Raw genomic sequence first — 24476 nt, 5'->3', positions numbered from 1 at the left:
GTAGGGAATTTTTGGGGACAATTAGAGATTTTTTGTGATTTAAGAACTTTTCGGGAGGTCGAGAGAAATGAAGCTAAAATTCGGAAGACTGCCGGAAAATTCTGGAGACTTTGCAGCTATGCTAATTCATTTTGACACACTGTAGCGTTTACTGTAGCTTTACATAGTGTTAAGTAATTATACACACAAAATTTTCTACCTCTCATAATTTTTAATCGTAACAAAGCTTTTATTTACATGGATAACTACAACTATCATCTCCGTAATTGTCATTTTGTAATTTACAGCATATTTTACATATTATTATACGCTAAAATTTCTTTGGTTTAGTTCGCATGTGGATCGTTATTATATTAATGTGGTGCAAGATATTCTACACGTAAAAAAACAATAACAAACATATATATATATAAATGCATTTCTATTAACATGTATATTACCATTTATGCAAGTTGTTGGGTAATCATCGGATCTAATATATTCTAAATTCTAAAAGTGCCATTCGGAACGCAATTAGAAAAATAGTAATCAGGCTTCATTATGATCGATGAAGGTTTTCAAAATTCTTATAAGAAACAACAAAAGTCAACCAGCTTTAATAATATGAATAGGTTTTTTTTTCCTGGATATCCATATACAGCCTATACTTGAATCCTTGAGTTGCGAGAGTAAGGCACAGCACAGGAATCTAAATAAAATATAGGATGAATTTAATTGAAATGTCTTATTATGTTATCATTCAAAGCTCATAGACACATTCAAGAATTATCATCGGAAGCATTTGATGCAACATGTTTTGTTCAACATCAAACAGAGGGCATGACAAATCTAACGTCGCCATGGCAACTAAAACGTCGGCATTGGCGCCTGAAATTTTCTACGTGCGATGACTAAATCAGAGTTTGAGGACGAGGTAAAATTTTCGGAGCTTGCGTAACCGGTTTTCACTAACACAAGAAAAAGTCACTACAAATACCCAGAAAAGCCTAAAAAATATTTTTGGCCGTTGTTCTTCATAAAAATGTTTGGCTACTCAAAAATTTGGCTGACGCTTAATTGTTTCTTTTGATTTGTCATACCCTGTTACAAGAGGATTTTGCATATAGTGGGAAAATACAAACTCTTCGATACGCAATTCAGTATCAATCAAATGTGAGCCGATCTCGCCTTTAAAAAGTCTCGCCACAGAGAGTAACAGGCCTACAATGGTACAATTATTTAATAATTACACTTCACTCATAGTTAGAAGAATTGATGGTACACATAACAAGCACTACACAAAAACAATCTTCATGTTATCAAACACATACACGCACATTCCGGCATGTACCAGTTATAAATTCTGTAGAGGAATGTATACAAGGTGCATGTACGGTTACGTAGTAGTACGCAATTATTACTATAATCCAGGAGTCTTCAGCCTTAGACACTGCAGGCCAAAAATAAAATCCCATTAAGCCAGAGGGCCAACAAGTCATACTGTGGTATCTGGATGGTGGCCCAGGGCTCCGAATCAAACGGGGGGGATCAATATTATTGAAGAATTCTATTTATCTGAGATTATTTTTCCAATAAATATGAATTTTCTTTAACCACCTCAGTCCTGAACAAAACTTTCCATTTTATGTCCTTTACGTTAACTGTGATACTGTCTAAAGCTAGTTTCTGTCGACGAGAGAGTTACCACATTAGCTGGCATGTCATTAAACTTCAGGGAAACCAAGTTTTTTGAATGTTCGGGGGTCTGGCTGTTCCTGGCACGCCGAGGTTTAATAAAGACCACTTATGAATTCCGCGCCAATTCAATGGATTACTAGCATAACGATATTTACGAATTTTTCAGAATCTGCGTGTGACTAATGCCCCGGCATGCCCCGGGTAAACGTAGGAAAATCACACACAAAAAAAACTGTTTTTGAACCCCGTAGGGACATTCCACTTGCAACCTTTTTAAGTGTTTTTTTTTTAACTACTCAGAGGACTACAGGGTACTTTTCAAGTTGGCAACATTATAAAGCATTGCATATTTGACCACTTTAACATAACAGACAGTGTTTGAATTTTCTGGCACTCGCATCATTCATCACTTTTGCCTTCGATTTTTCATTGAGGTTTTTTTTCAGCATTTTTATAAATCTCGTAACTGTAAACTTTTTCACACGCAAGTCACGTGATCCGCTGGCCACGCATTCAAGACCCTTGGGTTAGACCGCCAGTTTGACTAACAAATTATGTTTGTTATGAATGTCTATTTCTTGAAAATAGTATATTGAAATTTTATTGATCGACCGATTAATTGACTAACCAGTTAAATATTTTCATCGATTCCCAGTCTTCAAAAAAATAGTCAAGTGATCGTGATCATTTCGCTTACCAAACTTTTTCGAGATAATTTCCAGGCACAATTCCAACATCACCAGTTCTCACAGATGTGCCTACATACCAGCCGTCATCACATATCTCTACCACGCATAAAGTATCTCCTTCCATCAGTTCTAGTTCATCTGCATTTTGCGGAGAGTACCTGTATAATGCTCGAAACCTGTAAGAAATATTAATCACACATAGTTATTAAGGATAAAGATGCTCATTTAATTCCCCCCTTCAAGGCAGTGGTTGAGAAAATGTGTGTCTCTCTCCTAACTTTTTCAAGAGCGTTAAGTCAAGGATATTTACTTATGTGAGAGCCCACTTAATGGTTAGAAAGAACCAGTTGTCCCAATATTTTTACAAACTTTATTTTCATGAGGCGTATCATAGCTGCCAACTTTGGGACATCGGGTCCAAAACAAGATATACAGATGTAAGGTCAAAGTAGTTATAAGTCATGTCACTAATTTTGGATGTTGGAAGGCCGAATTGATGCTGCCGGTTTGGCGGATTGTCTTCCTCCCCCCCCCCCCCCCAAAAAAAAAAAATTATATTTTGTTGTAATTCGATGCAATGGAGACAATAACATTAATTTCTATGCTCGTGACGTCGTTTTGGAGATTAAAAACAAGAGCAGCGGTCTTGTTCCGAGCAAAAATTCTTTGGAAATAATTTTTTTTTTCCCGCAAAAAGTAGGAATTTTTTATAATCATGGTCAAAATTCTCGCGGGAGATGAAACATCTTTTCATACACGAGTACGAGAGTTAGCAATTAGGGAGACTTGGCAGAGGGCTTCAGCCTTTTTCTAGTCGCAAGCACTGCCTATATCCATAAAAGAAAAGAGCACCTTTTCTGCAAGTTTGAGACATACTGAATACGTGAAATCAGGATGATTTCAATCCTTGATTGCAATTTGTACAACGCGTTTAATCGGGACATTTATCATCGGACACACGAAATCCGACATGAATATCGAGCACTGTGGATGTTTTCAGAAAGCAGTGGTGCTTGCGAGCAACAGGTTGGAGATGCCTGTCATGAGGTCACAAGATGAAAAAGTCGCCAATGTCAGAAGAACCATTGCCCCAAGCCAAAAACACGAGAATACAAAAAATATTGAAGCAAAATAAAAATAAGAAATGCTTTGTCTGCTTCAAAGTCAGAACGAGCGAACTTTATGAAATCGGATTGCAACGAAACTTACAGAGACGGTTCTATAAGGCGACTTGCTTTCTTTGTCCTGCTGTTGCCATAACCATTTTGAGGCTGAGGCGAGATATTGCTTGATACCTAGAGAAACAAATGTCATTTTCTTTTCACTTGAATGTTCATTGTACAAAGTCGTCTATTAATTGTGTATAGGTTAACGAACAATACAAGCACACAAAATGTTAGTAGCAGCATTTATAAATATTTAGAAGTCGGACTCACAGACTTTATGCTCATTGAAGGACTCGACACGGGAGAATGAAAATCTTTACCAGACCTGCGTAAAATAAGAAAATACTGTACTTGCAAAGGCAAAAACATTGGTAACGCAATATTTGTGAGTTTTATACTGAATAATCCTGAAGGGATTTCAAATCAAACTTTACTAACTAAATGGAAAAAAAATAACCCATAGTAAAGCCAGTACAAACACAGCAAATGCCATACCTTGGAGACAAGAGCATGCTTTGATTTGATGAAACAGAGCCCTCAGATCCTATCGGGGGGGAAAACAATCTAATTTAGAAAACATACTTTTATTTGAAATTCATTCCTTCAAAACAAGAGTATGTCTGATGTACAATTCATTCTGATTCAAAAGAACATTTTTTTTTCATTAAAATAAAAGTCATTCTCATAATAACATTCTTTGGTGTATGCTAAAAAAATTACTATTTAATTGCATGTCACTAGGGCAGGGATCCAGAAAGTTAAGCGTTGGCAAGTAGTCAACTGCATGGCCGTCTTAAGAGCACCGTGGGCCAAGTGAGTTTTCTGAGGCCCTTCACCTTGCTAAAGATGCTTGTCTTTAGTAAACTTACATGCTTGCTCCCAAAATTTTCAACCAGACCCCCCTCCCTCCTCAGGTGTTAAGATGGCACTGGTTAGCTAACCCTTCATTGGAAAAAAATCTCTTCACACAGAGGGCAGAAGACCCTCCACACCATACTCACACACATGAAAATCCAAGTAATTACCATTTTCACTTGAATATGTAAGGCAGATTGCAGCACCATTAGAACACGAAGCACACGTAAAGGTCTGGACACACATATCCGCACCGTGCCAGGACCGCAGCTCGGGCGTCAGTTGGCCGTGTCTCGGCTCGTTCCTCTTCAGACCACACATTTCCGTGTGTTGCCCGTGTCGCTACCGTATGCTGACTACTAGCTTAACGAAGCTGTGTCGATTGCTTCAAGGCTTTGCAGCCGATTCGGTGTAATCAAAATGTTCAGTAAATTAATTAACAAGAGTGATTTGGATATAATAGCCCTAGCGTAAATTAACAATAATTAATTGTTCTAAACATTTCTGTAAATAGTCTATACATATATATAATTTTTTTTATCTATCTGTATATGTGTTCGTGTATGTTTTCTAAAGAAATTTTTATTTTGTTTTATTTTGGATTGATCTCCGATAGATTTTTTTGTATGTGACAAACCCGCAAAAAAGGATAGGATCTTTAAATGCAGCTGAAAGTAAAAAGACGGCCATTTGCTTAGTTTGACTGTATACATTCTCGTTTATAGTTTGGACAGAGGAGATTATTTACGGAGTGATAAAAGAGAGGGGAGAGAAGAAAAAAAGTCATTATATATATAAATTAAAACAATCTGTTGGGGATAACGGTACTCTCTTCCTCACTCGCTTTTATTCAGAGTCAACGGCCATCATAAATATAATCATCTGTAGGGGCAGGTGGTGTCAAATTCCGATAACACCTCGGAGAAGTGTATCTCAGCTCAGTAGGAGCATATTGTACGAAAGAGCGCGCATATCTTCTACTCTGTGTGTGTACGCGGAATCTTCTAAACTAAAAATTGGCTCCTCTGCAGATGGCAAATGGATATTAAAATCAATAACGATTGGGGGTGTTTAGTCTGCCGGGGCTTGATTCAATGATAATGCCTCTCCAGTATTCGATAATAATTTAAAGCACTCGTTGCCAAAGTCCCAGTCGCTGAAACACCTTTGTCAGATATTTAGCACAAAGGTGCTCAAATTTTTGGAAGGTGTGGGCCACTTCATTGTTTTGAAATATTTCGCGGGCTTCTTGAGTTATTCAGAAATGAGCCTCGATCCTCCAAGATTATCTAAAAAGAAATGTCACGTGCCGCTTAAGTGATCTGCAAGCGTGCCGCGGGCCACTCGAGAGATCTGGAAATATGCCACTAACCACTCAATAGGATAATCTGCAAATGTATCACGATCCACTTAAGTGAACTGGAGGTGTGCCGCTAGTCGCTCAAGTGATGAAATATGCTTGAGACCACTTGAGAGGTTTGTTTTGTTTTTTGTTGTCACGAGCCGCATCAAATGCTTCCGAGGGCCACATTTGGAGCACAGGACATGGGTTGAGCATTTATGGCTTAACATGTTGCGTCTCATGTGAGTACCAAATTTAAAATGTCTCCTATATTTTCACATAAAAAAAATACCCAAAAATTTTCGAACCGTTTTCTATTTATATATATAATTTATGTTAAAACCAAAACAATGATTCATTTATAGAAACATCGGAAATTAAACCCAGTTAGTTTTCCAAGTTTACATTATTATTTTAACAAAAATCTCCCCGGCAAAATTTCGTTATATGCTATGAAACATAATTTTAAACTTGGTTTTGAGATCAAAGTTGTGAAAATGTTTATCCATATGTTTTCTACATATTACGCTAGTGCCACAGAACCGAGGCCAAATGCGCCTGAACAATTTCGGGGCACGAAAAATGTTTAGAACACACACCCCCCCCCTCCTTTAACAAGATTTCATATATTTTGTGGAGAGGAGGGAATCGGCATCATGAATGAATATACACGAACGCTAAGAAATACCCCATAGAAAAAAAAACTAACTACAAAAATGTGAATTAACAGAAAAAAATCGATGGGGGTAATTTTAAACTAATGTGAGAAACCGTTTCCGAAACTAATGAAAAATTTAGAATCGAGGGATTAAAAATAATTGGGAGAAATAATTTCAGTACCAATGAGAGAGAGAGAGAGAGAAAAAATTCAGAATTAATAAAATAAATAATTTCGGAATAGATTTTAAAATTTAGAATTAACGGAAGAAATAATTCCATAATTATTGAAAATTCAGAATTAATAAAAGTAATAATGCGGAAATTGATTAAAATCAAGAAATAAACAGAATTAATAATTCAACAATTGATGAAAATTGAGAAGCGACATAAAATAAATGAGCTCTCTCCTCTTTTATAAAAAAAATCTGCGCTCTCTCTCTCTCTCTCTCCCGAGACCGCACCGTCACCGTAAAAATATAAAATAAACTAGTTGGTGACGGTGCGGACGCGGTGCGGTGACGATGCTCGGCTACGGTGCGGACATGTGTGAACGGCTGCACTGCTTAGCAAAGAATTATTCTTTGACCGCGTGATGACCTACACTCGGCCGACGCACGTGTCGGGCACGGTGCGGATATGTGTGTCCAGACCTTAACTTTGATGACACAAAGTTATAACGTGCTTATTTACTTTAATACCACAGACACATAACATGCTCCAGCATGTACTGATTGCCACTATGTGGTCTAATGAGCTTTGTGATGGACTTGCCTCGCCAGGACCTAGGTTTGAACCCCCACTGTTAGCATAGTGGTAATCAGCTGAAGTTGGTTTTCTGTGATTTTCCAACTTCAAGGCCTAACAACCCTCTGAGATTGTCGGTCCATTAACACAACACCCTCTATATGGTTAAGTAGTAGTTGCACACACTTCTATGCAACCATGTCATCCACCTGTCAAATCAGAAGTTTCTGATTTGAACAGACAGTTCGCAAACCTTTATACACAAAATGAACAACTCGGATAGTTATGAGTATGTTGAAGCAGCTGTTTTAGGCTCGGGGAGCCCTTTTTGGGATCAATCTATCTCTATATTAGAGCCCCATAGTCCTTTTTTCAATTCATATACTAGATTTACTGATTTATTTTTTATGGAGTGGCCACAGATTTACTGGGAAGTACATACAGAACAGGAGTTGGGAACAAACTATATACAGGAACACACACACACACACACACACACACACACACACACACACACACACACACACACACACACACACACACACACACACACACACATATACATACAATACATCCCAGCAGCACTGATTTGTTAGAAATCACCCAGTGGAATATTTGCAAGATGCATGCGTGCAGTTTAGTAGCCAATGAGGCTCTACACTGTCCACATAAGGAAGGTGTCTTGAACCTTTTAATGAAGCACAGACTCATCTGACTTTGCTTATCTTGTGACTTATCGTCCTTTGACGTTACTGGCGAGTTTAAAATCTCACAGGATTTTAAGATTCAATAATTTATCGTAAGTTTGTAGTGATTGGAGCTCCAATCTTTTGTTCATTCAAAGTTACAAGAACGCATATTATACATTAAACAGAGGTAAACAATAAGATCTTTATTATATTGAAAAGATTAGGTATTACTACTAATAGATATTACTACTATTTTTAGGAAATTTTTGTTTGCCAATATATGCGTGATAATTTACCTGGTTCTTGTATCACACTGATGTATGAACATGGGATTATTCCTTTCCGGTCTCGAATTTTCGCCTCGTACCAGTTTGCATCAACCTTGCGTATTAATCGTAATTCTTCACCCTTTAGAAACAAACAAGGATGAAATTGATACTCACTAAATAACATAGGGGTTTCGTGATATATATATAACTTGATAGACTTAATTTATTGGAATGAAATGTTTTCATTTACTTTTCTTTGGAAGTACAGGGCAATGTTTGTAGTTTGATGAAAACCTGTGGAGAACCAGAAATTTCTTCTAGTATAACATAATTAAGTTCTGATGTACTTCAAGCACAAATGTGTTGAATTACACTTAACTGAAAATCTCTTTTCTTCACAAAAACATAATGATTTGAGGCTAATTAATTAACGGGTCCAGGTTTCTTGTCCCTCATGGTCCATTTTTCGTATTTACAAAGTTTCAACGAAATATGTCATATACCAGAACAAGCGCTACATAGATCTGAGTAGTGTCAGTTAAATTATAACCACTCTTTACATAATCCCAGTAATACTTTTCAAAAATTAAGTGTACATAACTAAGCAATAAATCTCTGGTATGTACGCATATACGTAAGAACAGAGCATATTCGATTTGCTAAATTCTTACCTTCTTAGCATGCAGCTCTACTGAGGTGTGTGCAGGAAAATCATAAAGGACTTTGGCGACACCTTCCTGCGGTTCGTTTTTCTTTGTGTGCTCTGGGGGCAAAACCTGAAATTCATGTAACTCATTGTAAGGAGATGAATAACGTAAAATATGCAGATCATGCAAATTTATAAAAAAAAAATGAAACATTTAAATATACGTATGTGAGTATATTGAGATTTTGAACATCTTAAAAAACCAAAAATATTTTAATTACCATAAAAAATGTATAAAAATTATATCCGTATTTACGATACATAATTATTATGGTATATAAGAAGTCAAATTTCTTACCTCGACATAACTTATTGGGAATATTCCGACCAAACCATCACATTCCCCTTCGTACCAGTTTTTGTCTAACTCTCTGTATATGTATACCAAGTCGTCTTTAGTTAAGGATACCTCTCTGTAAAATAAAGAGTAAATGTGATCATGTGTAAGGAAGAGGTGAGATTTGACTTTCCTGTGTTCATTCTTTGTTAAAAGTGCCATAAAGTAGTTTTTAAGAGAAGCATGTGCCACATGATAAGAATAGACACGTTAAATTCTTGAAGAACTGACATCTTCGAGAATATTTTTGATGTCATATAGTGAATGCTTCTTAACTTTCAACTTGCTATAACCGAATATTTCTTGTATCTTTAAGACTATCTATCAAACAATCGATACCAAATCACTCATTATATAGTGGGATTCTCCCTATAAACTGCAATTGTTATATCACACTTTTACTGTCGCTTCCTTGTTGTATAACTCACCTTGGTGTCTCTGCTCTGAAGTTGAAGAGAACCCTTGCGAGAATTTTCTTCTCTGGAGTTCTTCTGAAGGTCTTGGTACTTTGAGGCGATGCTCTGAGAATTAAAAAACATAAATTTTATACTCAGGATTTCAAAAATGTAGATATTATTCACGAATATACACAAAATGTCGTCAATAGAAGAAAGATTTGTAATCAAATAGATTACTGCACACATCAATGATGCTTATGTTTCTTAAAACATAATTTTGGAGCTGGACGTGCTACTACTAACTACTTTACTGCACGCCAACTCCGGTCAAATATCGCCATACGACAATTTCCAACCAGTCGAGTTGAGTGGGCACCAACTATCAGAGGTCGCCCCAGGCTCGGTAGGTAAAGAATTTTTTTCTGATGTTCTTGCCTGGATTCGAACCCGTGGACCTTGACAGCAACCTTTATAGTGGGAGACGAGCATCTTACCACTTTCTTTCTTTTCATTCAAACCGAGCACAGCTCAGGTCTATCCCCATGGGCAATTGAGTGAGTTATGCCGGAAGATTAAGTGTGTATGTACCAAAGAGTCGGAGTGCATATCTAGTGTTCTGTTTCATTTTTCCCCTGCTGCCATCTATATTTCCGAAGTGAAGTGTAACGATTGAATATTTGTGGCATTTTTAGGTCTGTTGCTCTCTGTGACTAGACTTTTTAAAGTGAGATTGGCTCTCGTTCATTCTTGCATCTTAGCACTGCGCCCCTCGGGCACTAAGTGCTTAAACTGGTATGGCACCTGTCAGTTTTTTTATTTTGAAGGGACCAAACCATAAGAAAAACTGTAGACACCTTTTCATCATTTTCAAATATCAGTCTTCATATTATATAATATTTCCATACTTTATTCAGCATAGCGGAATGATATCCAACAAAATTTGTCTCAGCATCTACTAAATATTTAATTCACACAGAAACAGGGGGTGGCTCAAGCTCACCTGCCACCCGGGTGCAGAGCCTCGTGTGTAATTTTTATTTTTTGCTCTTAATTTGACCGTTCCAGAAACATTACTGGGTGGGGGGACACCAAAATGCACACTTGCGCCCTTCTGGAAAACTACATTATCGTTTCTGATATTACTATCCTACGTCGTGTCTGTTCCCTCAGTACATTGTCAAAGTAAGGCTCAAAAGCGTTTTGTCACGTCACGTGCATTTTTACAACTCTGGAAATGTTCGAAAAATTTGGTGTCCAACTTAAGTCCCGAGCCCGGGTGCATCCTCCCTGTACATAAATGAAGAATATTAAAGTTAGCTCCACTTAATTGAGTACTAACGGATAAGCGGATACCGCACTTGAATGGACAAAATCTAAATTTTCTAAGCGGACCCAACTGTGTGTAAATGGATGTTAATGAGTGGCAAATAAAAACCTATTTGATGGATATGAATCTCGCATCGAGCTTAGAATTAGTTTTTAGTAATAAATATCAGTTATGTTTTAGTGTTGGTTTTGTATATGCAAATACATGCAGAATTTTTCTTTAAAAAGAAATTATTCGCTCTAAATCCAACATTACTTCGATAAGTGAAACAGTGAAAAAACGCATTAAATTTTTTACTGACCTTCTGCAACTGAAAAAAAAAAAGGTGTTCAATTAAAAGTCATAAAAAGGAATAAAGAGAAAACGCAAATAAAAGAACTTTCCACTAAAAAGAACTTACACTCGGTACGATCTCTGCTGCATTTCTGACTGAATAATCTGCCGCATATGCTGTGCATACGCTTCATTATTTTGCTGAAATGGAAATATCACAGATAGTAATAAATCGTACTGCAAAAATATTACAGTAAATAAAATACAGCAAAATAAAACTCTTGTATACATTTTTTTCCCCCATTTATTGTTGTTATGATCGTTCTTAACTGTGTACAGCAGTGTTTTCTAACATTTTCACACTCCCCAACTGGTGAAAATAAGTGAATAATTTTATGGACCGGCAGAAATGAGGTAAATAATTTGCGGACCGCCAAAAACTATGTTTGATAACGGACCGGAAAAATAGGTTATTAGAAAGGGTTAAAGATAAGTTATTAATGGTCAACAAAAATTATGAATATTAATAATAAATATTAAATATCAATTTTAATAATCACTGGGGAAAAAATAAATAGGCGGAATAATTTACTGACAACAAAAACAAAAATATTAACAAATTTAGAAACAGTATTTCATTTATAATGTAATACATAGGCCACAACAGACAAAATGTCCAACGAATGTGGCTGAAAAAAAAGAAAAGATGCACATAAAAAATATGGATGTCGAATGAATATCTAAAATATATCAAAAATACAGCAACTCAACGAGAGCAATAAGAAACCAATAATTATGATAAAATATAAGTATAATACCCATAAAAAAGTATGGTTGTCTCATCTAAGTATGAATTAGCATCTCGATTTATCTCAATGTTATTGATTATTATTATGTGGAATTATATAGTAATTTCAAATGTAGGGGTTACATGAACCAGGGGAAAATGTTCAACAAACTGCTACCTTCCTTTCTTTTCTTTCAAACCGAACATGGCCCGGACTCTATCGGCTTTAGCTAATTTTAGACATTGACCCTGTGAAGGGCCGGGACTGCATCGGAGAAAACTTTATTTAATAACTACACAACCCCTTGAAACGCGAATGGCATATCTGAGTGCTACACGTTTTTTTAGAAACTTTTCTAATTAAAAGTATATCTCTAGGATCAATGGTTTGCCAGTAAAATGTCACGCGCCCTGTTACCTACGGTCCTTGTATATTCATTGCATATACAATAGAATTTGTCATCGAAGAGGGAAGTAAAATTGACGAGGGATCAGACACACACATACAGACTGGCTAGGTCCGTAGACCCAGTGGATTACAAACTATTCATCGGAAAAATTATAAAACTATAGCAACTTCTAATCACTATAGAAATGACAATCGAGCAATAGCGTGAAAACTTACCGTGAAGAGACCGTTATCGGCATTGTTTGTATATTCAGGTGGTAGAGTCTCGGGTCTTGAAGCTATTTGAGAAAAGTCACTTGTGAAAACAAACGTAATTTCACGTATGAAAATCATTCCGTTGGAAAATGATCGACAAACGTCATTTTCCTTTTACTTTATGCAACACATTCCTAGTTTTAAGAAAATATAAAACAAGCCGATATATTCTAAAATGTATAACGTATAATATAACGAAATAATATAATTATTATAAAATAGGTAGTGATGGCGTTCAACATTTAAGAGAGTGTGTGGACCTCCTTTATCGATCTGAAAACGTATCGCGGGCCTCTTAATAAATGATCTGGAATGGCGCCGCAGGTTACTAAGTGATCTGTAAATTTGTAAGAGGTCACTCAAGTGATCAATAGATATGCCGCGGGTCACTTAACTGATATAGTAATGTGCTGCGGGCCGTTTAAGTAAACTCAAACTGTGTCGTGGGTCATTTAAGTGATCTGAAAATTTTTCACCGGCCACTTGAGTGATCTGGAAACGTGCCGCAAGTCACTTAAATGATCAAGAAATATGCTGCGGGTCATTTGAGCGATCTAAAAATGTGTTATGGGTCATTTAAGTGATCTGAAACTTTGCAGCAGGTGACTTAAGCGATCTGAAAATGCGTCATGGACCACTTAACTGTTCTGGAACTGTGCTGCAGGTCACTCAAGTGATCAGTAAATATACTGTGAGTCACTCAAGTGATCTGAGAATGTGTTGCAGGCTACTTAAGTGATCCGCAAAGATGCCACTTAGTTCATTTTTACAAAATTAGGCTGAACATCAGGCCACGTGATATCACTTCGGAAGGGGCCACATTTGGCCAACGAGCCATGGATTTATGTGTTATGAAAGTTATTTGTAATTATAAATTATTATATAGTCCACTCAAAGCATATGACATTTTTACGTTTAAGAAATCAAAATTTTTTTCCTCATTAAAAGATTTCCTTCGTGTCAAGAAGTTTTTTCGCTCGATACATCTTTATAGTTTGGCCCCAACGGCAATGAATTAAGCGGGGAACCACTGTATCAAGAATTAAATTTAAATCATGGCTTTATTCCTGTTAAAATGCTCTTACCTTTTTGATACTGAAGTGGCTGGTTGCTGTATAAAGGCTGTGGAGGAAGAGGAGGAGGGCCGATGACAGGATCTAAATGTGTTTGGAACAAAAGAGAAAAGATTTCTGCGCATTAGTTTCATGAGATATATTAACTAATTGACAGAAATCTACGGTAAATACAGGGTGTTTGCAATAAAACTGACGGGACATAGAGCCACCAGGAGTTTGAAGGATTCCGCAGAAAAATAAATTTTATATCTAATGCCAGTTTGATTACAAACACCATGTATTAAGACGCATATAGATTTAAACTTATGAATATGCAGTATTTTTTGTTTGTTATTTAAGTACTAAGTTTTTAGATGAGTCAAAAGTATTCATTAATCACTTGCAAAACTTTAAATAAAAAAGATAAAAGCAAGAAAAAGTGCACTAAATATGATTCGTGTATAAACGATAGGTCTCATCTGTAACACATAATACAATACTCTTTACTGTAAATACAATTTCAGTATAAGAGGGAGGAATGGATAGGAGAATCGTATGCTTAAATGCTACTACACATTCAAAAAAATTGGAAACAAATAAATCAATGACAAAGTAGAAAATATATATTTTTTTCTTCTGGTTCAACAGACTATACAAAAGTGTTGTTACTGGATTGACGCTTATTAATTTTTTGCGTCATTCCTTCTTCTATGGATAATTAAAATGACGAAATTTCAGAAACAGAAAGTACCTTTTGGCTTCTCTGGGGCTGGTTTCCCGAGGCCACGGGGAGGCACGTCACCACCTTTCTGCACTTGGCGATACCAGATCTTTTGGTTTTCTGGGGTTATGCCGTTTTGCTGATTTTGCTTTTTCAGAAAACTAGTTTCTGACTCGTATCCATCTTTAATCTCACTGAAAATTAAAATTTTTGAATGAATGCCAAAAAAATAATTTGAAGCAAAAGCTTGAAAAATGACATTATCGTAATGATTGTTTTAGGCATATAACTCATATATTTTGATAATTCATATTTATTTAACACGTAGCTATGGTTTTCAAATAATATAATGCATGAGCGAAAAAAATCTTGATACAAACATCATAGAATCAACTCACTATGAGACTTTAGGAACATTTATGTCTGGAAGATGTCTTTTTGAAATCTGAAAGGAAATTTGAGTATAAAGATACGAAAGAGCACGAACATCGAAAACACCCTAAAGAATTATGAAACACATGTCAAAAAACACGTGACAAAATACATGTCAGGTGTTTTAATTTCTTTTCAATTCAGATACAAACAATACTAATCTGAACTCACTAGGACAAGAAGCCAATTTAAATTAGAGAAAATTTCAGCAAATATCTTCCGTTGCCTGTCTTTCTCAGACATGCAGCGAATGTGCTGAATGGGCAGTTGAAAACATGTATGAGTCGAATGCTTCCGCCCGATAATTTATCAAACACCTAATCTAAACCATTCTTGCAATAGTTGTGTAATGAGTAAACCGTATACGTACATTATTTTTCTCATTAACAACAGATGAATGACCAGGTTCGTAGTTTTCTATTGATCCTGGCTTCACACTGTAAATTTTCACGGATGACTTTGCTGAGGCGGGATACGTAGGAGATCTGGAAAGGAAACAAAATCAAAAAGCATTACACAAAATGAATAGAGAAAAGCTCATACAAAAACTATTCTCAGCGAAGGCTAGAAGAAAAGAAAAAGTATTCACGTTGGTCCGTTGGTCAGAACACTCCGATCTCCAGGATTTTCATTCAAATCATATCTTGAGGGCGAATATTTTTCTGTAATGACAAAATAAGATTAAATTATTCTAGCGCATGTGTTGCACTTTATGAATTTAGCTAATTAAGTATTTTATTGGAGTCACATTTTGAACTTTGAGCCAATATATAACATTTAACCCTTTATGCGCTTTTCAAAATTTCCCTGATTCGCATTATAACTGCCATATCTGAAATTTGCGAAACTGACATTTTGAAATTGTGAAACATTCATTAACTGCCATTTATTTTCAAGAACTATTTCTCATTAATTCTGAAATTATATCTCATTAATTCTGAAATTATTTCTCATTAATTCTGAAATTATTTCTCATTAATTCTGAAATTTCTCTCTCTAGTTTTGAAATACATTCTTGAAATAAATTTGACATTACTTCTTCCGCAGATTTCAGAACGTATTTTTTCATTGCAGTTTTCTTCAGCATTTCTATCAATTTTGTAACTATACAAGCTTTTTTGCCAGTGAATCACAGCAAAAAAACTTCGAGAAGTCACGCATTGAGGACTCTTGGGTTAGACTATAGCAAATTAGGGTTAATTTGCCCTTTCAGTTTCAAAAGCTATGGGTATGTTAGAGATTCTAAAATCTTACATTCTGTTCAGGGCCTGACTTTGACTTGATAGGGCGCAAGAGGTATTGGTGGGGGGGGGGGGCACCTCGACTGTAGTTCGAAGAGGTTTGATTTACCACAGAAAATATAGTACATCTTGTGTGTAAGAACATAAAAAAAGGATATGCACGATTTTAAATGAGAAATGTAATGTTGAAATCTTCATGAAATGTCTTACAAAGAATGTTTTTCACACTCTCATATGAGCAAAATCATTGATAATGCCATCAAAATCTATTTTTAGAATTATCTCAGCTTCATTGCACAATAAAGCTAAATAAATGATAGTATTTCTTGTAAAAGACTCAAACAAAATGATAATTTTATCCATTTTAATAAGAAAAATGATCTTTCTCTAGAACAGTTTTGATATCGATGATGTTGTCAATGATGTCTCGACATTTGAAAAAACGTCTAAACCTCTGGTGTTATTTTTGTGGCAAAATTTCTGACATTGTGTCGCCAACCTGAACCAAGAATGAATATTGTTTCAGTTTGTGTGGAAAAAGTGTTTGCAAGATCAGATGCATAAAGTTTTGCATTGCAAATATGCAGAATCTTCACGAAGATTTCAGGATTTCATGTTGATCAAACTTTCTCGTCACCGTTTCATAAATCATCCCATGGTCAAAAAGATGTGAAATTCAGGAATCAAACAAACAACTGTGACACATTGAAATATATTTTTGTCGGGGGGTTAAAGTGAACTGTACATGCTGTGTAAAGTCTATTACTGATCGGTACAGTATTAAAATTGATATTAAATAGGGTTTATATATATACTAATAAGGGGTACTTTGGTAATAGTATTATGTGATTTAGGGAAAATTCTTTGGTTTTCCAAAATTTTAATGAAAAGAATTTATAAAAATTTGGGTAAAATACACACTACTAGAAATTTGCCCCCCCCCCCCTCTTAAAACATTGAGTCCCTGTGGAAATGGCCGTGTTGCCCATGCAGAAATCGGGCCCAGATTGCGTTTGACAATGGAAGGAGTCAAACTTAAATTGAATAGGCTTTCTACTGAAAAAAATAGTCTTAAAACACAAGTTTAACCGAGAAAAAAACATTACCCTCTTTTTTCAGTTCAGGATCAGATGTATAGCCGATGACGTACGAGTCTCCTAAAGAACAATTGCAATAAATATATATAATAATGAAAAAATTTATGAATAATACTTATTTATAAAATCTATCTTTTACAAAAATGTATTTTCTATCGCATTAATGAATTAATTATATTTCTCACATTCCAGTTGTTTTGGAACGTAAATAAATCAGCGCAATAACATAATAACCAACCTTCATTATCAATTTTGTGTAAGGTCTTGTACATCGTTTTGTACCAGTCACTCATATTTTCTTTTTTCACACTCTGTAAATGACAAAAATTGTTAAAGTATAATTATGTTTAGAATAAATACATAAAAATACTAATAAATTTATCAGGACAAACTCGGGGTAAATCGAGAAGCTTATCCGTACTTAGAATAAGACGACCATTAATCTTTTTATTGATATTATATTTTATATATATATATATATATATATATATATATATATATATAGTTTTTAGTTTCTATAATTGCATTCCTAACTGGGGAGGGCTGCTGTATTTTATAAATATATGACATCCATATTTGTTACGGGCATCTTTTTCTTACTCATCTCATTGGTGGGCACTGGTAACACAACTTTCCACAACAGATGGTGCACACTGTTATGACCAATATAAACAGCCAAAACAATAATTTTTTTCCGATTCTAAGAGAGAACTGCAAAAAAACAAACAAAATTCTGGGAATTTCGACGGCTATTGGTCAATGGAAAAAAACCACAAAAACACTCACATCATTGATGGGATACGCTTCAAAGTGGAAAAAATATATATTTCTTACGAAGAAAAAAAAAGAAAGAAAAGAATATTCCGGAAACCTGAAAAGGACAAAAAGGTGAATTTTTTCCAAAACGTAGGAGGACACGGACACTTGAAATGACATCAAAAAGGAGGCCCTGTCCTCCTAAAAAAAGAGAACGTCGGGTCGCCCTAATGTACATATTTATATGTATTATCAGAGTTTCCCTTATTTCATGTTCTGCTGGAGCTGCCATCTTCCATATTTTGAAGTAAAAATGGTAAATGCTTGAATTTTCATGTTATGTAAGTATCATGCTAAAAGTCTCCGTGTTCTCTGTGGAATGACTTTTTTAAATGTGAGACTAGGGCTACATTTGTGTCTCGAAGTTGGAGAACCACTACTACTACTTAACCGAATATGAACCTCGTACACATTCCTATATAAAAATGTGGATATTTTTGGATCAGAAAACACATTAACATTTAATTTCTCACCTGTCTCAAAGCCAAAGGGATGCCCTCTTCAGTTGGTCCAATGCCTTCGTATTTCTCTGGAGCAGCAATGAACTTGGTTGTTGTGGTCTTTTCTTTCAGCACCTCTTTGACTGGTAAAGCATAGTATCTGTCTGTGTGAATCTTGTCTCCTTCGACTGTAACCTTTGAATCGACCAATACTGCACCAGGCGGTGGAGGTTGATCTGCAATTGAAAAAAAAAATCATTCGATTTCAGCCTCACCATCTGTTTCTATCCAGTTAAGGTTTGACTGATGATTTTTTAACATTTGTTTCAAATGAAAACTATAAAATTACATTTGGAAAAAAATATATATATCTTAGTCTAATTTACCTGTAATTACTGTCTGAGCAGAAAATTTGGACTCCAAATTTGTATCTTTCGTGTCACCAACGGGAGATTTTGAAGGAGACGTCGGAGAATACATTCCACTTCTATGGGATTCTGAAGAGCCATTTTGAAAACCATTCTGTTTCTATAAAGGGGAATAAATGCACCGATGAATATCATGAAAATTTCTTTTAACCGGTCATCTGGCTATGATGAAATAGCATGTCATGGTGATTTTCGGCATAATTTAGAAAAATAATTAGTAATTAGCATTTCAATTACTAAATTTGTGTTTGTTGATGGTTTTGAAAAGCATGAAGTTTCGATTTAAAAAATTTTAATTAAAAACATATTTTTTATTAATTTTTAAACCTCTAAAAAAAGGGAAAAGGAAAAATTAATTGACCTGATGATTCATTTCAAAACGGTCATTTCACGTTCTCTTAAAGCCATTCGTCTGCTTTTCTAAGGATTAGTTGATCCTGGACGGGAGACCATACCTACAGAGGGACATAGACTTGGTTGAAGGGGTGCAGCGAAGAGCTACGCGTGTCTTTGTTGGCACATGGGGCTTGAGTTATGAAGAGGGACTTCTTTTTTTAAATATGTTTACATTGGAAGAACGCAGGTGTCGGGGGATATAATAGAAGTGTTCTAAATTTTCAGCGGGATGGATAGGATAGACCATGAATCATTAATACACTGTCAATCGACTGCTTTGACAAGGAGATACCAGTATAGATTGGTAAGATACAATTCTAGGTTGTATCGCAGGGAGTTTTTCTATAATAGGGTTGTGAATAAATAGAATAGCTTACCCCTGGGGGTTGTAAATTCTAAAACACAATTGGCAAGTTTAAAAAGAATTATGATAAACATGTTGGGGTAAATCGAGAGCGGCCATCTATACTTAGATAAGATAAACATGAATATTTTTTACGGGCATTGTATTATATTTTGTCACGTCATTTAATGAACAAGTCAGAGCATCAATCTTGTACAGTTGGTATAATGTCGCCCCTGGAGAATGAATAGAAATTACTTCATTAGCAGGGTGACTTAATAACCAGAGACAAGCAAGCTATTTACACAGAAAGAACTTTCAAAAACTGACCTTATAAATGAGGGTAATGTTAGAAGTGATTAACGTTATACCGAGCTCTTACTGTAATAATCATTTTATTTCCCTTCAATCTTAAGCAGATTAACACAATAGAGTAAAAGACAAACATTCCCTCAATGGTTGCAATTCTAGGAATTTCCTACGAAAACATCATCAAAAGAGATAAAAATGTGTCATTATATCTGAGGTTATTTGCATTTTCATCGACATTATGAGCAAAGCTCATTAACACCATTCTCCATGGGAATAAGTCGGGAACCACCAGTTATTAACGTCATAGTGAAGGCGTCGTTATAACCGCGAGTTTGAGTGTATATGTGTATTTTTAAATTATTCATAAATTTGTCGAATAAAATAATTATAAATTTTCAAGGCACCTGTGATCGCATCTAAAAATTATCTTCAGATGCATTTAGAAAACTCATTATGAAATACTAAATTAATAATCTAATGTAACAATTAGTACGTGAAAGAAATACCTGGTAACCCTTGGGACTGGAAAATTTGGCACTGTCATAGATGGTACTGGATACATTATTTGTATAGGATGGTGCTAGAACACAAAATGAAATGAAATTAATGCCATTTTAGACAGAAAAATATACTTGCAAAGGGGAATATTTGTACGCAATACCCAAAATCACCCCCTAGGCAATGAGCTCAAACCAGAAAATCATTTCTAATAATTTGCGAGAGAACTTCGTTTGATTCCCGTAAAATTGAATTAGAATTTCTGCAATTATTTATGAATGGGAAGAAGCAAATTTCGATGAATGTGCAACCCTTTATTCAAACCTTTTTTTACAGCTTTTTGAAACATTTACTCAGAGCTGAATAAAATTTGTTCAGCCCCTAATATTTCTGCTGACAGATTCTCTACTTTATTTTTTTCCCCAATTTGTACACGTGGTATATCTACTCTATAATATAAAATCACAAACTCGAAAAGGGCCTGTTACTAAGCAACCGAGTGACGGAAGTGGGTGAAGTTTTTGAGTGACGGAAATCTGTTACGTTTTTGTGTTACGGAAGTCGGTTACGATTTTGGGTCAAGTATTCATTTAACTCTAGCACATATTGGGACCCATCTGACCCATCGGGACTATGTTATGTGCATGTACCGAGAGGCTCCCATATCCTACAGCAGGACCTATAGGCTAGAATTTCGATGGCGAGCCCCCAAACCAGCTTTTCAGGGCCCCCCCTCTATGGTTAATTTATAGTGTGAAAAATCAAAAAGTGATAAGAATCGTTCTGGTCCTGTCAGCCCTGCCCTTGTGGGGGAGGGAGGGGGTGTCATGCCGAGAAGTATGTATATGTATAATATACATATAACAACAGTGCTCCCAACACACAGGGTCGGGGTACCCGGGGGGATTGTACGTATACCTTCATGGGAAAGTTAAAAGTTTCCATTTCCAGGGGCCCTTGATGGATCTCATTGTTTTCTTACTGCTTTATGCTTTAACGTTGAAAAATTTGCGATAGCGGAAGCACAAGATATATCCAGTCTGGGGACTCCAAAAAATTTGCGAATTCGGTCACGGGTAGTTGCGTGGGTGGTCCTGGATTTTATTCGTTGGTAAAACGAATACAAATGAAAATTTTTCATGGCATTCTCACCGGGGGATGACCGACAAGCTTCCAAGTCGGGGCCCCATGTGTACAAGTTTCATTTTGGGGGCCCTGGATGAATCTCATTCTTTTCTGTTGCAGAATTCGCAACAGCGGAGGCCCGAGATCAAGCCAGTCTGGGGCACCACTAAAAGTATGTGAATTGGTGTCCCGGGTAATTGGTTGGGGGCCCTGGATTTTATTCGTTGCAAAATTGAAAAAAATGAAAAATTTTCGTGGCCCCTTACAGGGGTGTGTCCGACAAGCTTCCAGGTCAGTGCTCCATGGGAATGTTGATAGGTTCGGGGCCACTGGATGTATCTCATTGATTTTTTTTGTTTAACATTGTAAAATTTGCAACACATCGGTAGCCCGAGATATATCCAGTGTGAGCCCCACTAAAATTCAGCGAATTGAATCTGGGGCCCCAGTTTCTGGGGGTGCTTGATGAATCTCATTTGTTTTTTGTTGCTTTATCATTATTTTTATTAAAATTCGCTTCTTCAGTAAGCTGGTGCTTTCACACGTCTCTTTCCATAGCACGCTGATGAAGTGGGACGAAATAAACAAGATATGTTGTGAAGAGAAGTGGGGGGTGGGGGTTGGCCGCCAAAGGCGGCAGGGGGCAGAGCCCCCCCCCCTAGTATATATATAATTTCAATACATATAATTTGCATAAAAATGATAATTTGAAAAAAATCATATCCCTTTTGAGACCCTGTATGCGCAAATGTGGTGGTTGCTTTTTTGTTATTGTAGATTTTTTTCTACGTCAGGGAGTTAAGCTCTGACTTGAGCGATTGTGTAAGTTTTTACAGGGTGATTAGGCGCGAATAAGCCCTTATTTCAAAATTAAATATCTCTACAACAAAGATCAATAGAATTATGCGGTAAACGGTACGTTTATTAGCAAAACTGTAAGAATGTTGTACAGAAATTTCGAAAATTTAGTTGTTTTTTAATTTTTTAAAATTAAGGAAAAAACAAAACTGGAGATTTTGGGGTTCCGAAAATCCTCATTTGTGTGAAGAGGAAACCACTGCTTTCGCCTAAAGTTACTGCATGGGTTGCTGTATGCGCCAGAGGCATTATCGGCCCCTTCTTCGTGTGAGAAACGATTACTACTGAACGTTACGTTACAATTTTGGAACAATTTGTCAGCACACATGGCACATGCCACAGCCCATGCAGTAACTTTAGGCGAATGCAGTGGTTTCTCTTCACACAAATGAGGATTTTCGGAACCCCAAAATCTCCAGTTTTTTTTTTCCTTAATTTTTAAAAATTAAAAAAAAAACTAAATTTTTGAAATTTCTGTACAACATTCTTACAGTTTTGCTAATAAACGTACCGTTTACCGCATAATTCTATTGATCTTTGTTGTAGAGATATTTAATTTTGAAATAAGGGCTTATTCGCTGATCACCCTGTAGTTAGAAATGGTTTTAAAAAAATTAGTTATGGTGTATATGAACTTTGGGATTTTTCGTCAGAGGGCAGCCCTTAAAGTTGAACTTTCAGGGGGTTTTAAGATCGTTTCCAAGAGGAAAGTTACTTCGAGAAAAGTGGATTTATGATATAAAATTTAGCAATAAAATTCTGTAGAAAAATTGTTATGTATCATAAAAAAAAACCCGTTAAACGTGACAAATACCAATTATGTGATATAAATATTTGTATTTTCAATAATAATTATCATAATATATAACCAGTGAGTTGGAAAAAAATCATTTAAATCCTTGATTCCAGTAAAGGATCAAAATGCAAGTCAGCTTCGTAGAAAATACGGGAAATATAACGGGACATTTTCATACAAAAAAATTCGGGATTGCTAAAATTACGGGTGGGGGAAGGGTTGCGGGCCATATGGTGATCTAAGGTGAAGTAAAATTTCTTTAAATTTTCCAAATCTGCATTCATCACTTTCCACGAAGACGATTCCGTGAATTCTCTAAAAATTTAAGTTTAAAGAGCAGGAGGTGCGCAAGCCCTGGCCCACGGGCTCCCGAAAAGCGTTCCGGGATAAAATTTTATCTCTTAACGATATCGATAACTGGGCTGACGATATTTCTTCAGAAAATTCAGATAACTACAGGTCTCGAACACAATATATGATACTTATTTCTGGAACTAATCATTCAAGTTCGTAAAGCAAGCTTCGCTAGTGATTAAAAAAAGAACGAGCATTTTTGTCGTAGTTCCTATATAAAAATAGCTGCTCTGTACACAAAAAGTCTCGGCTGAAAAAGCGAAAGACCCACAATTTTACGAATATTCAATCATAACACTTCACTGACAATTTGGAATATAGATGGCAGCACTAAAACTTCCCACTCATCACTAGTTATGCACTCGGACTGTTAGATACTCACTCATTCAGTCTGCTTTACCGCACACCAACTCCGGTCATATATCGCCATACGGCAATTTCCAACCAGAGGAGTTGGGTGGGAAATGAAGGCTCCATCCATCGGTGGTCGCCCCAGGTTCGGTAGGTAAAGAACTTGCTTCTAACGTTCTATGCAAAGATTCGAACCCATGGACGTTGATGGCAACCTTCATAGTGGAAGACGAGCATCTTACCACGACGCCACTCGGGCACTCACACAGTCAGTCGCAACTGAATTGGCAGTGAATCGCTCATGGCGATAGACCGAATTTGCGCTCGGTTCGAAAGAAGGAAAATCCCTGAAGATACACTACGTCAAAACGGAATATTAATATGATAATATAGATAATTTCCATCGCAGTAAAAATAATACGCATTGCAAGCAACCTCTGTTATTTATTGCACAACCTCCAATTTTCTGATTTGAGAGTAGGCCTACTACAGTATTGCGTTGAACAAATGCGTTTCGAGGAATTTGATGTTTTCAACTTATGTATATATATATTATTTCAATTATGCCAGACGTTGGCACATCGTATCAAGCGAGAAAGGTATGCGACAATCCTATCCAAAAAAGAAATT

At 36.0% G+C, this 24476-nt stretch overlaps 1 protein-coding gene across 2 annotated transcripts in view; it reads right to left on the bottom strand.

The window, feature by feature from the left end:
- Positions 1 to 205: 205 nt before the first annotated feature.
- LOC149064900 (uncharacterized) overlaps positions 206 to 24476 on the bottom strand; it is a 117350-nt gene continuing 93079 nt past the window's right edge. For both annotated transcript variants that reach the window (XM_089255487.1, XM_089255486.1), the window contains 21 exons: positions 20371 to 20444; positions 18772 to 18913; positions 18419 to 18621; positions 17368 to 17440; positions 17139 to 17189; positions 15381 to 15453; positions 15162 to 15276; positions 14758 to 14804; positions 14390 to 14553; positions 13669 to 13740; positions 12545 to 12606; positions 11260 to 11333; positions 9563 to 9655; positions 9096 to 9210; positions 8763 to 8867; positions 8119 to 8230; positions 4028 to 4076; positions 3803 to 3857; positions 3576 to 3661; positions 2375 to 2542; positions 206 to 688 (listed from right to left, as the gene is read on the bottom strand). In XM_089255487.1, coding sequence (XP_089111613.1) covers position 688; positions 2375 to 2542; positions 3576 to 3661; positions 3803 to 3857; positions 4028 to 4076; positions 8119 to 8230; positions 8763 to 8867; positions 9096 to 9210; positions 9563 to 9655; positions 11260 to 11333; positions 12545 to 12606; positions 13669 to 13740; positions 14390 to 14553; positions 14758 to 14804; positions 15162 to 15276; positions 15381 to 15453; positions 17139 to 17189; positions 17368 to 17440; positions 18419 to 18621; positions 18772 to 18913; positions 20371 to 20444 — 1934 coding nt within the window. In that variant the 3' untranslated portion in view covers positions 206 to 687. The remainder of the gene's footprint in view (positions 689 to 2374; positions 2543 to 3575; positions 3662 to 3802; positions 3858 to 4027; positions 4077 to 8118; positions 8231 to 8762; positions 8868 to 9095; positions 9211 to 9562; positions 9656 to 11259; positions 11334 to 12544; positions 12607 to 13668; positions 13741 to 14389; positions 14554 to 14757; positions 14805 to 15161; positions 15277 to 15380; positions 15454 to 17138; positions 17190 to 17367; positions 17441 to 18418; positions 18622 to 18771; positions 18914 to 20370; positions 20445 to 24476) is intronic.

Source organism: Pholcus phalangioides, unplaced genomic scaffold, assembly GCF_987345545.1.
Source record: "Pholcus phalangioides strain wild (caught in Gottingen) unplaced genomic scaffold, Ppha-v1.0 ptg000042l_1, whole genome shotgun sequence".
Classification (NCBI taxonomy): Eukaryota; Metazoa; Arthropoda; class Arachnida; order Araneae; family Pholcidae; genus Pholcus; species Pholcus phalangioides.
The sequence above is the reverse complement of the archived record's forward strand: the minus strand, read 5'-3'. Positions and strand labels throughout refer to the sequence as shown.